This window comes from Phaethon lepturus, unplaced genomic scaffold, assembly GCF_000687285.1.
Source record: "Phaethon lepturus isolate BGI_N335 unplaced genomic scaffold, ASM68728v1 scaffold11671, whole genome shotgun sequence".
NCBI classification, from domain to species: Eukaryota; Metazoa; Chordata; class Aves; order Phaethontiformes; family Phaethontidae; genus Phaethon; species Phaethon lepturus.
Window position 1 is genome coordinate 7,944 of NW_010518196.1, and position 14,278 is coordinate 22,221.

General features: G+C 36.8%; 1 protein-coding gene across 1 annotated transcript; it reads right to left on the minus strand.

Annotated features, from left to right (window-relative positions):
- Nucleotides 1–3,196: 3,196 nt before the first annotated feature.
- Nucleotides 3,197–10,392, minus strand: PRKRIR (protein-kinase, interferon-inducible double stranded RNA dependent inhibitor, repressor of (P58 repressor)). The gene is made up of 5 exons (XM_010296614.1): nucleotides 10,307–10,392; nucleotides 9,076–9,196; nucleotides 7,389–7,496; nucleotides 6,341–6,377; nucleotides 3,197–6,060 (listed from the first exon to the last, which is right to left on the minus strand). The coding sequence occupies exons 1-5, from the start codon at nucleotides 10,390–10,392 to the stop codon at nucleotides 4,112–4,114; spliced, it is 2,301 nt and encodes a 766-aa protein (XP_010294916.1). The 3' UTR covers nucleotides 3,197–4,111.
- Nucleotides 10,393–14,278: the final 3,886 nt, after the last annotated feature.

The window sequence follows — 14,278 nt, forward strand, 5'->3', positions numbered from 1 at the left end:
ACATGCACATATTTTGAAACTGCTGTAGATCTGCCTAAACCTTCCAACTCTCTCTCTCTTTTTTTTTTTTTTTTTTTTTTTTTTTTTTTTTTTTTTTTTTTGCCTCTTTTTTTTATACTTTTTTTTTTTTTTTTTTTTTTTTTTTTTTTTTTTTTTTTTTTTTTTTTTTTTTTTTTTTTTTTTTTTTTTTTTTTTTTTTTTTTTTTTTTTTTTTTTTTTTTTTTTTTTTTTTTTTTTTTTTTTTTTTTTTTTTTTTTTTTTTTTTTTTTTTTTTTTTTTTTTTTTTTTTTTTTTTTTTTTTTTTTTTTTTTTTTTTTTTTTTTTTTTTTTTTTTTTTTTTTTTTTTTTTTTTTTTTTTTTTTTTTTTTTTTTTTTTTTTTTTTTTTTTTTTTTTTTTTTTTTTTTTTTTTTTTTTTTTTTTTTTTTTTTTTTTTTTTTTTTTTTTTTTTTTTTTTTTTTTTTTTTTTTTTTTTTTTTTTTTTTTTTTTTTTTTTTTTTTTTTTTTTTTTTTTTTTTTTTTTTTTTTTTTTTTTTTTTTTTTTTTTTTTTTTTTTTTTTTTTTTTTTTTTTTTTTTTTTTTTTTTTTTTTTTTTTTTTTTTTTTTTTTTTTTTTTTTTTTTTTTTTTTTTTTTTTTTTTTTTTTTTTTTTTTTTTTTTTTTTTTTTTTTTTTTTTTTTTTTTTTTTTTTTTTTTTTTTTTTTTTTTTTTTTTTTTTTTTTTTTTTTTTTTTTTTTTTTTTTTTTTTTTTTTTTTTTTTTTTTTTTTTTTTTTTTTTTTTTTTTTTTTTTTTTTTTTTTTTTTTTTTTTTTTTTTTTTTTTTTTTTTGCTGATGCCTCATTATTTATACTTAGGCAAACTGTTGGGCAGACTGCTATTCTTTGTAATATTTTTTCCTTAACATTTCCTTAACATTCCTAACATTGTTTTCCTTAGGGAAAGTAGGGAGCATTAGAGGTCTGGAAATTATTGAAAGTTGAGCCTACTTTGGGATAACACCTATTGTTATTCTAGGTTAGCAACTGTTTCTTGAAACAGGTCCAGTAAAGAGGTTTATTTTCATCTTCTTAGAGTAATTGGGATGTTTCTGGTAACTCTGAAATTTGCAGTGCCGCAGAGAAACAGAGCGCGGCGGGGAACGGGATAGCTGCACCCAGAATCATTAAGCAGTTCTGGTCCTCCGCTTCTTTACAGCAGAACCTTGGCAGCCAAATAAGCAGCTCCAGGATTTCTGCAGCCAGTGACAGAAATAACGCTACAGCAGAGACTTTTTGAAGAGTAATAGTGATTTCTAACAGGAACTCTCTGCATGGGAAAAGGAAATAGTTTGTATATTCTTAAGACAAGCATTGTTTTCACAGATCAGCTGAGCAGCTAAGGAAAACCCACTTTCACTAAAATACATTAATTTCTCAGCAGTGATACTTAAAATAATTTGAACAGACATGTGGCTTCATTACATAGAATGTGCTGAAAAGCCAGGTCAAAGCAAGGTCGATACCTCAGATACACCTTGGAAATATCTACTGCCCTGAATTGTCAGGATATTTAAGATGACAATCTGTCTCAAAAATCTGTTAAAAAAAATAAAAAAAAAGAGTCAAAATTAATCTTCAGTGATTATTTGTCCCAGACACTCCTCTGTCAGTCTCTGACAAAAGTGTTCTCTTTAAAGTTATATTAGACTCCAATGCAGTCGCACCCTTTCTCTACACCCTCAGAAATAAGATGGGAGCCACTATAGTTTCAGTAAACGGTTTTCCTCCACACAAATCTCAAGTTAAAGGGGTACCTACCATTGCAGTCTGCTACTCCTTTGCCCCTCTGCATCCTGCCAAGCCATTGCTACTCAGGCTACCTGCCAGAGGTTCCCAAGCGATGGACTGATGCACCTAAAAAATGAGGCATTCCTCACCAACAGGTCAAACAAAATCAGCCAAATACGGAGATTCTGATTGACTACAGACAACCTAAACGTCGCTGTGAAAGGCGGCGCAACGGCCGAGCATGCCAAGCGATCGAGGCTCTCGGAGCCTAGTCGCAACGGTACGTCTCCGCTGAGCTCCAGAAGACACTTCAGTAGCTAAAAGGAGTGGTTTACTGCCTTTCTCTTCCTCAATTTGTCTCAGTCCACCGGTGAAAAAGATCTCATTTACGCAGTTCGAAAGCAGCCTTCAGCTCTTTTGGCCAATTACAGGGCACTGGGTGTCAACTCTCCTCCTCTGGCTACGCCTGTAAGCCTGGGCTCATCCAACCTGGCTTTATTGACGTATATTGACAATCTCCGAGGCCACGACCACCTCGCGCTGCTGTCTATAGCAGGGGAACTCGCAGACATTCCCACGATGGGAAAGATTTTTTTTTTATTTATTTTATTCAAATTGTACTTGAGATGTGCTTTAAAAAAGACAATCTTCCATATGACTTCTAATTAAAAAAAGCCTTTTTTTTTTTCGTAGCATTAACATCAGTTTGGGCTATTTTCATATATTCAGAGGAACAGAGCAAGTTATTAGCTAAAACACTTTTTACTGATCGAGGCAAGAAATGCATTAACATGACAGCATGCCAGAAAGCATATACAAATAGCAGTGGAAAGAAAAGGTAGTACTTTTTAAGAGTAAGTTTTACTACTCCAAAGTAACAAAAGCTCCTGAAAGCATTTCTTAAGAAGCACATAGCCATTTTAATATCTTTGCTTACTTAGTAAAGGGTTTTTTTTCTTTCAATTTATTCTTATTGTTTGACTGCATTAAAACATTAAGAACTGTATTTGTCATAGCGTCTATAATCATTCAATTTTCTGTTGCTGGGGGTCTTTCCCACTGCAACTGGGAAGTACATAAAAGGACGACTGTAAATAAGTTATAAAATTGGCATGCATGAGGATAGCTGCAAAACTTAACTTTTCAACCATTTCAAATTTAATCTATTTCAGTCTGTTTCAGTTAGACAGAACTTCCACAATTAAAAGCACTGTATTTAGTGCCATCTCAAAATATTTAAAAAAAAAACCTTCAGCAGAACATACAGATCAGAAGTGCTTTTACACAGGGTTTCCTGTGTCTTAAAACAACCGCAACTCGCTAGAATTGCAAAAACGATGGACAAAAAAATTGCCAAAACTAAAAGGTACCTTACAAAATACACATTCTCAAAGAGGGACAGCTTTACTAAGAAATTCAATACTATGTAAAAAGCAATTCACATTTTATTTTAAATTGCAATAAACTGTACAAAAATGTTTTATTCTTGCCAAAAATAACAGCAATATTTTCAATCTTACTCCTAGACAAACAACAAACTCTTATTTTAATCTTTCCTGGGTGAGTTTACAAATAAACAGACAATAAGATGCACGATTTTGTGTCAGAGTCAGGATAGAACGAATAGTTTTAAATGTTTGTGGAATAAATTTTGAGTTTTTAGTGCCTCTTAGGAATTTCAGTACTCCTGCCATGCCTGTTAAAAGCCTAAGGAAAAAAAAAAGTTTTGTGTCTCACACAAAGGAATGTAAACAGTCATCGAGAGATTAAAGAGGTTGACTCTTCCAATGAAACCGTGAACGTACCTCTATACCACTAACATTCACTTTACACTGAGAACAGTCCACAGCACGAGGATCGTGCAATAGCTGAATCCACTCTCTGAATTGCAAATGAAATATATACAAAGACTTTTTTTTTTAAGTTTTTAAAAAGAATAAAATCCTAAGTAACAGAACTGAAATGGATTATACTCTTTTTAACATTTTGAGGTTTTTTTCCTTTCCTAATTAATGAGTGAATATGTAACAGCCCCATCAGATCTACAATCACAATGTACTTTTTCCAAGATGCAATGAAGTAAACGAGCACCTAGATAAGTCAATCCCATATACAAAGCACCTCTGCCAAGGGCATGGGCTTATTTTCAGGCTTGGTTTTGTTCGCATTACACATTTAATGCAGACTAACAAAACATAATTTGGGTCATTGACCACAGCTTCTTCAGTCCAAGACCTAAAATGGAAATAAAATTGCAGTGATTTTTAAGATTTTCTCACAGTTGGTTTTTTCTCAGCATTGAAACTTAAGAAAAAGCTGTTTCAACAGATTGGTTAGAGCTTAAAAAATTAAGCATCTTCTGTTACTTCAGAGTTGTTTGAGGGAATAAAGTCTTCTTGAAATTCCACTTTATCTGGATAGAGTTTAATGTAGGTGTCCACCATTAAATCCAAGTCATGTTTTATATCAAAGTTTATGTTCAGCAAAGCTAGGTTGCTTGACCTTTGCTCTGTCAAGGTGTTTTTCAGGTACGCCTTCAAGCGCTTTCGTCCTATTTCATATTTTTCATTCTCCACCTTCATCACTGGAAGTATGCACAAGACTTTAAGCAATGCATATACATTAGGGAAAAACTTAATGTCAGGCAAGTGAAGTGCTTCATAAATAGTAGCTGGAAGTTCAATATCTTTTCCTCTGTGCTTCCACTTGATTCTCCAACAATGAAGCTCAGCAGAAAGCGTGTCTGGATTAGGCAAGTCATTTTTGTACATGTCAGCGTGATGTTCCTCGGACGTATTGAATTTGAGCTGCCCCATGACTGAGGGCACCAACGACAAACACTTAAGAGCTTTTAAATGTTGTTCTGAGAATATATCTTTTAATTCTTGAATAATATGCTCCACTGTGGGGACACTGAGGATTTCTTTGTAGTAATTTTCTGACGTTACCTCGGAGTCCAAGTTCGCCTGTTGTGCCCTGCGAAATTTTCCTGGGAGTTTAATTTGTACATCCAGTTTTGTAGCCAAATTTGTTGCCTCCTCAAACCAAAATTCATGGTAAACTTCAATATTCTCCATCACTTCATTCAGCGAATGCAACACTGCTGTTAAGCTGCTAGCTGCAAAGAACACATCCGATGTTTGTCCTTGGAGATTTTTGCCGAATGCCCTTGTAAAAGACAGAACGTTTTTCAGAATTACAATAGTGACAATGAAGTCAAAATCTGTTAATGCACTTGAAAGTACAAATGCTCGACCTGCAATAAAGTTGTTCCACCTGACGGATGAGTCACTGCTTACGGCATCCAAGCACAGTACCAGTGCTTGCATGAGGTCCACTAAAACCTCAAAAGTATCATGCCTGCCCGTCCACTGAGAACGGCAGATCTCCTTCAGCTCATTAGCCTTCTCCTTATTGTTCTGAAAAAGAACAGAAATTGTGTTGTCCAGTTCTACTAGTAATTGTGGAGACTGATTAAAAAGACAGCAAACTTCTTCGATTGTTCCTAATGCAATGGAAACGCCAACAACAGGAACGGATTTTGCAAGCCAAACATTTAAGGCACAAGAGGAACACAGTGTATACACAGCTTGTGGATACTTTTCCAAGAGTCTTGTAGCCACAACTTTCATTTTAGAAGCAAACCCACTGGAGACGATGTAGGCTTGACCTCGACAGTACTCCATGTTTAGACCCCACTTTTCAGTAATAGTGGTGTGGAACTTAACAGCTAAAATTTCAGGATCAGCCTCATATGGTAAAAACCCTATGAATTCTTCTCTCAGATTATGAGAATCATCAACAAATCTCACCAACACTGGCAAATGCTCCTCTCCTGCTATGTCTACTACTTCATCGGTGACAATAGAAAAGAAGTGCGAATCTCTTACTTCCCTCAGTGTCTCTTCTCTAACGCAGCTTTCACAGATCTCAAGCATCTGTTTCTGCTGAGTTTTTGAACAATACTCAAGATTGACTGCAGTCATCTCAAATCGCTTCCTCAGAACTTCATCTCCAGCATTTATTCTATATTCCAGTAGAGCCTGAAAGTTATCTGAAGTAAAAATACCTTCTGGAAGCTCATCAACATTATGGCCATCCAAAGGAATATTTTGTTTACCCATGAGGATCAAAATTTCAAACAAAGATTTAAGGTAATCTTTGTTTTCTCTTTCTTCCAGCGTTAAGGGGACAGCTTCTTCCTCTTGTTCTTCCCCTCCTTCCTCCAAGACAGTATTTTGTTCATTGCTTTCAGTCAATTCTTGAGTTGCCTGTTCTCGTTCAAAAGCTTCTTCAACTACAAAATGTAAAATACTGTGTCAAGACAACATGAATAAAACCTAACATTTGCTTTCCCTTATCAACCCCATTACCTTTAAGTTACTGGAGTCCAGAGAAGAATGCTTCCAGTTTGAAAGTGAATGAGTATTTTGGAAAGAGTTTAGACCGGCTGTTTGAATAAAGCAGCAACTCAGTTATCCTCCTGATATATATGAAATTACAGTTATGTGTCCTGCATTAGCTTGTCAGCCTTAGTAAACAAAGTTTTTATGAACTCAATTATTTTGCCCACTTACTCTTTTGTTGTTTCAGTGTTCTTATTTCATCTTCACTCTTAAAAAAAAAAACAAAACTTACATTGATGATAATGTCTAGCATATGACCTTAAAATATTAAAACACATCAAGATCAGATACAAATATTGCCGATGAGACCATTTTAAGAGTGTTAATATTTACCAAAAAGTGCTAGAAGGTCCATGAGAAGGAGGTTTCTTCAGGTAGTTTGCTGCCACAACACATAACTACTAACTACATGAGAATAGTTTGCTACTGCTGCTAAAGTTCCCATACTTTAGGAGTTTGTTCAATATATATTTTATAATTTTTATCCTTTAAAAAAAATCCTGTTTCAATATGAACATGCACTGCACTGTCAGTAGACAGAACCATCTTTAACTCTATTTTCAATCAATAAACAGTCTTAATCAAGCTCATGAAGAAATATGTAGAAATTGTCTGTCATTTTCCCAACATATAAGCAGAGTTTAGGAACTGAATTCCTCTTATTTGTCAGTATACTTATAACCATAGAGACACTTCTTCTATAAATGACACAAAAGAGGTGTTGACAAGACACAATTCCACAAAAATCTTCTTGATCTTGGTTTTATACATGGAACATCTTTTCAGAACAATAGATTAAAACAAGCATGTCTGATTTGGTGCAGACTTCAAAAGTTAAATGGGTGAACTGAAGATCACACTCAATATGTAGCAGGAATTTCAGGGTACCATGCATAAGCTGTATTCAGCTAGCACTATAATGACAAGCAAAAGGAAGCTATGTACTTTCTTTGGAAGATAAAAATCAGCATATTTAATTTTCCAGATTATTTCATTAACCCTTCCTTAGTACATAAAATTTATATCAGCATACTATTTGGGCATTTGACTTATAATCAGCAAAACGTTATTAGAATAGGCAGTACAGAAGATGCAAACACTCAGGTGCTAAGTATTATTTAACATTTTTATACAAAAGTTTCACATGAACTTACTTGCTTCTATTTTTGTAATATTGGGAAAAAAAATCTTACCAAAAAAAAAAAAAAAAACAACTTACTAGCTCTTTTATCCTTTTCCTGTGTCTGCTGTGGGGATTGTTCAGGTGACTTGTAAGATCAAATATAGTCGGCACAGCATTATCCCGCAAAACCGTTCTGTAAGGGCTCTGTAAGAAGACAGACATCTGGATTCGGGATATCTTTGGGAAGTTCTCACTGTGTGTGCACAAAAAGCCCTCAGGATTTCTGATGCCATGCCCCCCCCTTTCTTTTTTCTTCCTTTTTTTAAAAAGTATTTTCATTTTCTGATGTTTCAAAACAAAGAGAAAGCTCTGTTATGCAATTCACATTTTGGGGTATCAAGAGAACACTGAAAATGAGAAGAGAGATGTTTTAAAAAAAATCAACCACCCCAATCTAAGCCACAAACACTTTCTTCCCCATTATCTTCATGTCAAAGACCTCATATGCAATAATTAATACTGTAATATCACGATATTTTTTCTGGATAAAAAGACATCTATGGATCAGAAAGGAAACCTTTTGTTACTATTAAGCTTTGTTTTTTATCACTTATTTCAGAATTCCAGAAACAATCACATAACCATTTTCACAATGAAAATGTTCAACTGCTTCTTTATGTAGCCTTATGAATTCCACAAAACACTATCGTGAAAGGTCATACTGAAGGAAATGTATCTGTCAAATGAGCAGGAGGAAAAGACTTCTAGATGGTCATGTAAATGTTTCTAGCAGTTAAAGAAAAACATTTTAAGTAAAATTTTATATTTGGATATACTATGAACTTACGTCATCTAAACTGGGTAATTTCCAGCAAATAAAGAATTTTAACTGATTATGTTTATACCTGTCATTAGATTGAAATACATTTTAAACAAACCAAGTTTCATAAAACTTCATTTCCAATTCAGAATCACTTCCAATACCCATTCATTTGTTTCTGGGATGCTGGCTAATCAGAAACCCTGTCACGTGTAATACTATCAGGAGTGCAAAGTCTAACCTGCGTATTTTAATTATCCTTCATAACTAAAGGACTGATTTTGCCTATGTATCAATGTAAAATTCAGCCTGGAAATTAAAACTTGATAAAAAGCCCCAAATCCACCATTTTCTACTGTTATGTAAGCTGTTAAGACCAGTGTTATCATGTTAACAAGAAGAATTGAAAGCTATTATTTCATTAACTGGAAACAGTGCCATAATTTTAGCTGGATAAAATATAACAGGAACCAAAAGCTTGACAGGTGCAAAGAATGTTTAAATCTCTTGGCCACAGGGGAGTATAATTTAACTGAAACACACCATATATACACTTCAGTAACAGCACATTAATGATTTTAAATAATTAGAGGTATGCAAACTTACATACTTACACCCAATAAATTAATATAATGTTGTAACATTTAGTGACAGCAAACAAAATGAGCATTGCTTTGCATGAGGAAAGAACTGCAGTGAAGACCAGGCCTCCACAAACTTATTAAGCCAGCAGGAGCAGCTCTGCTTTTCTCTTCCCCAACTGCTCATTTCCATCCCATTCTTTGTGCCAACATCTGTGAATCTCCGCGGTGCCCTGGGCCATGACAACGATCTCAAAACTAAGAGATTAATTTTCCCAGGGACCACTTATCCAGGGGATCAAAGATTAAAATGCAGCATTCTGATGAAAAACATTAGTCACATTTTGCAAGACGCAATAAATAAATGCTTGGTTTTACTTACGCTTCTACATATCATAGAAGTCTCAAAATGTTTAGCACACAATCTGTAATGCTTGTTGAGTTGATCTGGAGTTTTATCTTCTAAATCTGCCCTTCGACAGTTCTCTACCCATCTTTGACATCTGCAGGTAAGCAAAAGAATTAGCTAGTTTTAAGAGAAAACAAAATTGCAAAGGGTGCTCAAAATTGGAGTGCAGTGAGCCTTGCCCTTTTATGCAAGGCTAAGGGAAGTTCTGTACACCTTCTGTTGTAACGTACCATCAATTTTTTTAAAAAATTCGTTTTTCTCCTTCTGCTCACCACTATAACACCCCCCCGGCAAATTCATGAATCATTTACCTTAATTTAGACATTCTTGCTTAGCACTGCCCCAGCAAATTCAGGAATCTTTTCTCTTAATTTATATATTCTTGCCTTTGTCTCACACACACAACAGATTGTAACACGGTTGCTCATGAAACACGACCATTTAATTCTTAAGAACTTAATCTTAAAAATAAAAGTTAAAAAAGAGAGAGATGTGCTTGTAGACTAAAGTTGTAAAGTTTTTGACGGCAGCTATTAAAATAATTGTCTTTTCTGCCTCCCTCCAAAATACAGCATTTTTCTTATTTATTGTGGTCACTGGGGAAGTTTAAAGTCGATTTTTGAAAAGTGAAATAATAAAAATAAAAAAGCAATCATTCTACAGACAGTGGTCACAAACCTGAAGTAAGTTTTCGTTAGATGCATATTTTTACAACATTTACTTCTGCTTTGGATTAGTTCTCTGAGATAGAACACAAAGCTAAAGAAACATTTCCCCTACTAACAGGGCTCCTTTTAGATATTAAAGTTACTATTTCCTCTGGTGAGTAAAACACTTTGCAGTAATTGATGCAAATGTTTTAGTCAGCTTGTATTTCCCCCAACAGGGTCCATGCCAATCACTTTCTTGCTATGGATTTTTGAAAAACAACATGCATAGACCGATCCTGCGCAGCCACTCCAGTAAAACTCATCCGCTATTTTATTCGTGCAGTAAAAAAAAAATATATCTGTAAATTAACAAGACTCCAGCAGCTACTGATACCTCCGTATTTAAAAGTTTCCCCCCAAAAAAGTCATTTCCTTCTTGCAAAAACAATCCTCAGAAGCAGCATTTTAATGCACTTGCTTACACCTTGCGGCATCACAGAGCCACCGATTTACAAGGGCACGTAAGTAAACAGGGAGTTGAAAACGTACAATACCGATGACTGAAAACCTTCACTCGAACACGACCGACGAAGATTTGCTCATCACTCCAACGGTACGGAGTGGTTACACAAGCTCCCATTCCTCCCAGGGTAAATCCTTCCCCAGACAAACTCAAGAACACCAGAGACAACGTCTCCTGGTTTCAGCTGGGATAGACTTAATTTTCTTCCTGACGGCTGGTATAGTGCTGTGTTTTGGATCTGGGATGAAAATAATGTTGGTAAGGAAAACACTGATGTTTTCAGTTATTGCTAAACATTCAAGGACGGTTCAGCTTCCCGTGCCCTGGCCTGCCGGCGAGAAGGCTGGGGGTGCACAGCCAGGACAGCTGACCCAAACTGGCCAAAGGGATATTCCATAACATTCCACACCATACGGCAGCACGCCCAGTATGTAAACTGGGGGAGCTGGCCGGGGAGGGCCACTGCTCGGGAACTGGCTGGGCATTGATCAGCAGCAGTGAGCAATCGTGCTGTGCATCACTTGTTTTGTATACTCCTTTATCGGTATTATTATTTTTTTTTTTTCTTTCCCTGTCCTATTCAACCATCTCTATCTCAAGCCACGAGTTCCACCTGGTTTCTGACCCTCTCCCCATCCCGCTGGGGAAGGGGCGGCGAGCGAACGGCTGTGTGGCTGTTTTAGCTACCTGCCAGGTTAAACCACGACACAGCTACTTTATAAAGAATTATGGTAATATCACAATAATTCTACAGCAAAAAGGAGAAGGAACTTTCGGTACAGTCTCAGTGACTTATTTTGCTTTACAATCCATCATTTTGCTACATACTTTTCAACATGGACTCATATTTTAAAGGGTTTTGTTGAGTTTGTTTGGGGTTTTTTTGGGTTTTTTTTCAATTGGTACATGTTGGCAATGCCCACAAAGCTCCAGGAACCTATACAGAGAAGTTTTACACATGAAAGTTCTACTATTTCAGCAGGGCAAAGTGGAGGAGATCTCACCACAACCCAGTCATTGCTGAAATTCTTGAAAGTGAAAAAATTATTCGGTCCACTTAAAACCAAAAGCCTTTAAATCTTCTTTTTTTATTCCTTAATTAAAAAGATGGGTCCCGATCCAAGAAACAGCTAGAAGTTACAAGAAAGCAATTTTATGCAAATTTATGACTGCAAACATGGAATTATTGCTCACAAGAGCAAGGAGGGAGAAAAATAATTAGTGATTGTTCAACAATTTAGGAATGAAGGCTGTCTCGCCAGATGTTTTGGTGGGCAGCCCAAATGAGGAAATGCACAGCTCTGAGGGGATTCACCATCACCTCTACTTTAAGAGAGTGCAACAACGGGCAACCGTGAAGATGAAAGGGGGGAATCCTGGATTCTGATCTCTGCTGGCTGAATCGTTTGTGAGCCTTCATTTTTTGTTCATGCAAAATACCAAAGTAACGGTGCCATAAAACAGGAACCACTTCTAATATTGCTCTCGTAGATCCACACATAGTATCCTTAGCAATGACTTAAAATAAGAAAGAAAAAGGTTTAAAAAAAATAATAATTTTTTTGGCACCACAGATCTTGCCCTCTTTCCTGGACAGTCCAGTCACTCCAACAAGAAACAGAAGAGCTTCCTTCATTTAACCAAATGGTGTAACACAGTATTTTTACACAAGAGACCTTTAGCTTATATTGAATGTAGCTCTCATACTTTCCGAGTGGGTGCCAATTACTAGATAACCCATTAAAGGCGATCGCATCAGGCTGCCACAAAGGCTGATGAACCTCCCCACGGTCAGCGAGGAGGGTTTCGGTCCAGAGGTCTTACCTGCCTCTCTCAGCGACTCAGGGAGTCTGAGGAAGACTGCCAGGGAGCGAAGTCAGAGCTCCTCACATTACGGTAACTCCTCTGAATCACCTCCTGGCAGCCACACAGGGACAAAACGGCGGCAGCGATGGTGCATCTAGAACTGGCACGCAGTTGTCAAGGACAGACAAAAAACAGCCTGAGTCCTTTCACTCCCCATGTTGCTGCCAGCCAGAAAACAAGTTAAGTAGAGGCTAGTCATAGCTAGGGACCAGATCAGAGTAATGAGTGATGGCAAAAGACACCATGAGCTCTTCAGAAGGGTCTTGCTTGGGACATGAGTCTCACAATGATTAAATTAACCACCCAATACTCCTCTCCCTTCCCAACTTCTTCTACAGCTACAGAAGAGTGGCTGTGGCCGCTGCCTTTTGTGCCGAAGTCAACACCGAGCACACAACCTGAAAGAAGCCCTTGGCACGCAGAGCCCCAGTTTGCAGAGCCCGACCAGACACGGGCACCGAGCTCCTCGCCCCGTCGGGGCAGCAGACTGGAAACTGGAGCTCTAGCCCGCTAGGAAACTCCACTGGCAAGGGCTGGAGCCTTGGTGTTTTCTCAGGCAGCTACAGAACCGGAGGGAGATGGAGGTTATGTGACTGGACTCAAATGCACAAACTCCATCTGAGTCTGAATTCGGCCCCTCCGCCTTGCTACGAGTTTGGCATCAAATCAAATGCTCCCCGAGGAAAGGAAGAACAAGGAAAAAGCAGGTCAGACCCCTGAAATCACCCCATGTAGCTCTGCACGGTATCATCCAAGCGGCAATTAAAAAGATTTTAGAATAAAATTATGTATAAAAATTTCTCCAGTTTTTTAGTATTCAACTAACGCACACCGTATACTGTTGCCCAAGTGCTTTAGTTGCAAAATGTTTGGCGCAAATCAAAAGCCATGTCAATGCAATATATTACACCACTGCTTCAGTATTGCTCATTAGCTTTTAAGAAGGTTTTTTTACAGTCACAAACTTCACATTTTTAGAGATCTGCTGACATCTCATGGAAGCTCAAATGACGTTTTCTTTAGGTGCAGATAGAGCATTTTATATTACCTCAATATTGGTCAACTGCAGTACAGTAACATGCCTTTGCTTAAGTATTTTGTTCTGCTCACACCTCACCTTAACTCAAACCACCATGAAGAACAGTCGGAAACATGGATGAGGGTTAAAGAGACAGATCTTACCGTGGGGATCGCTGCCTAGACTGTATAAAACTATAAAATATGCATCCTTATTGGGGTAACAGAGGCTATTTACATTAGTGTTTGATATGAAAAGACTACGCACCATGCATTAAACACAGACGGTTCTTTTTTAAAGCCTGATCTCTGTACCCCTTCTCATTTTCTCCGGTAGTGACAATAAACGAAGCTAGTCTTAACTAACTGGTTAGCTCTCACAGACTTGCTAATTCTCAAAAGATCAGACTTGGAATGTCTAACTGGAACCTCTTAGCACTGAACTGGAAAAATGTAAAGGCAATTATTCAGTTATTGTGGAAAAACTGAAAGCATGAAGGTAGTAGAGACAATTTACCTGTATTTCTCACCGATGGTTTTTCAAAAAATTAAAATTTATTTTAGAGATGTATACTCAACCTTCTCACTCTAAGCTGCCAAGTGCAAAAAAGACATTTTTGGCATAAAGTATTTTCCTCACCAGACCAGTTTCACCTGTAACAGTAAGAGGCTTCTATGACAGCAAGCAGTACAAGCAACACATTGTCATCTACAACTGCAAGTGACTGCGTGTCCTGGTTTCAGCTGGGATAGCGCTAATTTTCTTCCTAATAGCTGGCACAGCGCTGTGTTTTGGATTTGCGATGAGAATAACATTGATAACACGCCGATGTTTTTCACTGTTGCTGAGTAGTTGTGGTGCTTACACTAAGTCTAGGACTTTTCAGCTCCCTGTGCTTTGCCAGTGGGGAGATGCACAATGAGCTGGGAGGGGGCACAGCCAGGACAGATGACCCAGCCTGGCCAAAGCGATATTCCATACCATAGTACGTCATGCTCAGTATAGAATCGCCGCTCGGGGACGGGGCGGTGAGCAATTGTTGCATCAATTGTTTTTGTATATTCCTTTATCGGGATTATTATTATTATTGTTGTTGTTATTTCCTCTTCCTTTGCTGTC

What these genes read in the sequence shown, in the direction of transcription:
- PRKRIR (XM_010296614.1), bottom strand. Translation starts at nt 10,392, where the DNA reads ATGGGAGCTTGTGTAACCACTCCGTACCGTTGGAGTGATGAGCAAATC. An exon ending in GGAAAAGGATAAAAGAGCTA is followed by an intron (nt 6,378 to 7,388) that starts GTAAGTTGTTTT and finishes TTTTTTTTTAAG; the next exon opens with AGTGAAGATGAAATAAGAAC. An exon ending in AACACTGAAACAACAAAAGA is followed by an intron (nt 6,061 to 6,340) that starts GTAAGTGGGCAA and finishes TACATTTTGTAG; the next exon opens with TTGAAGAAGCTTTTGAACGA.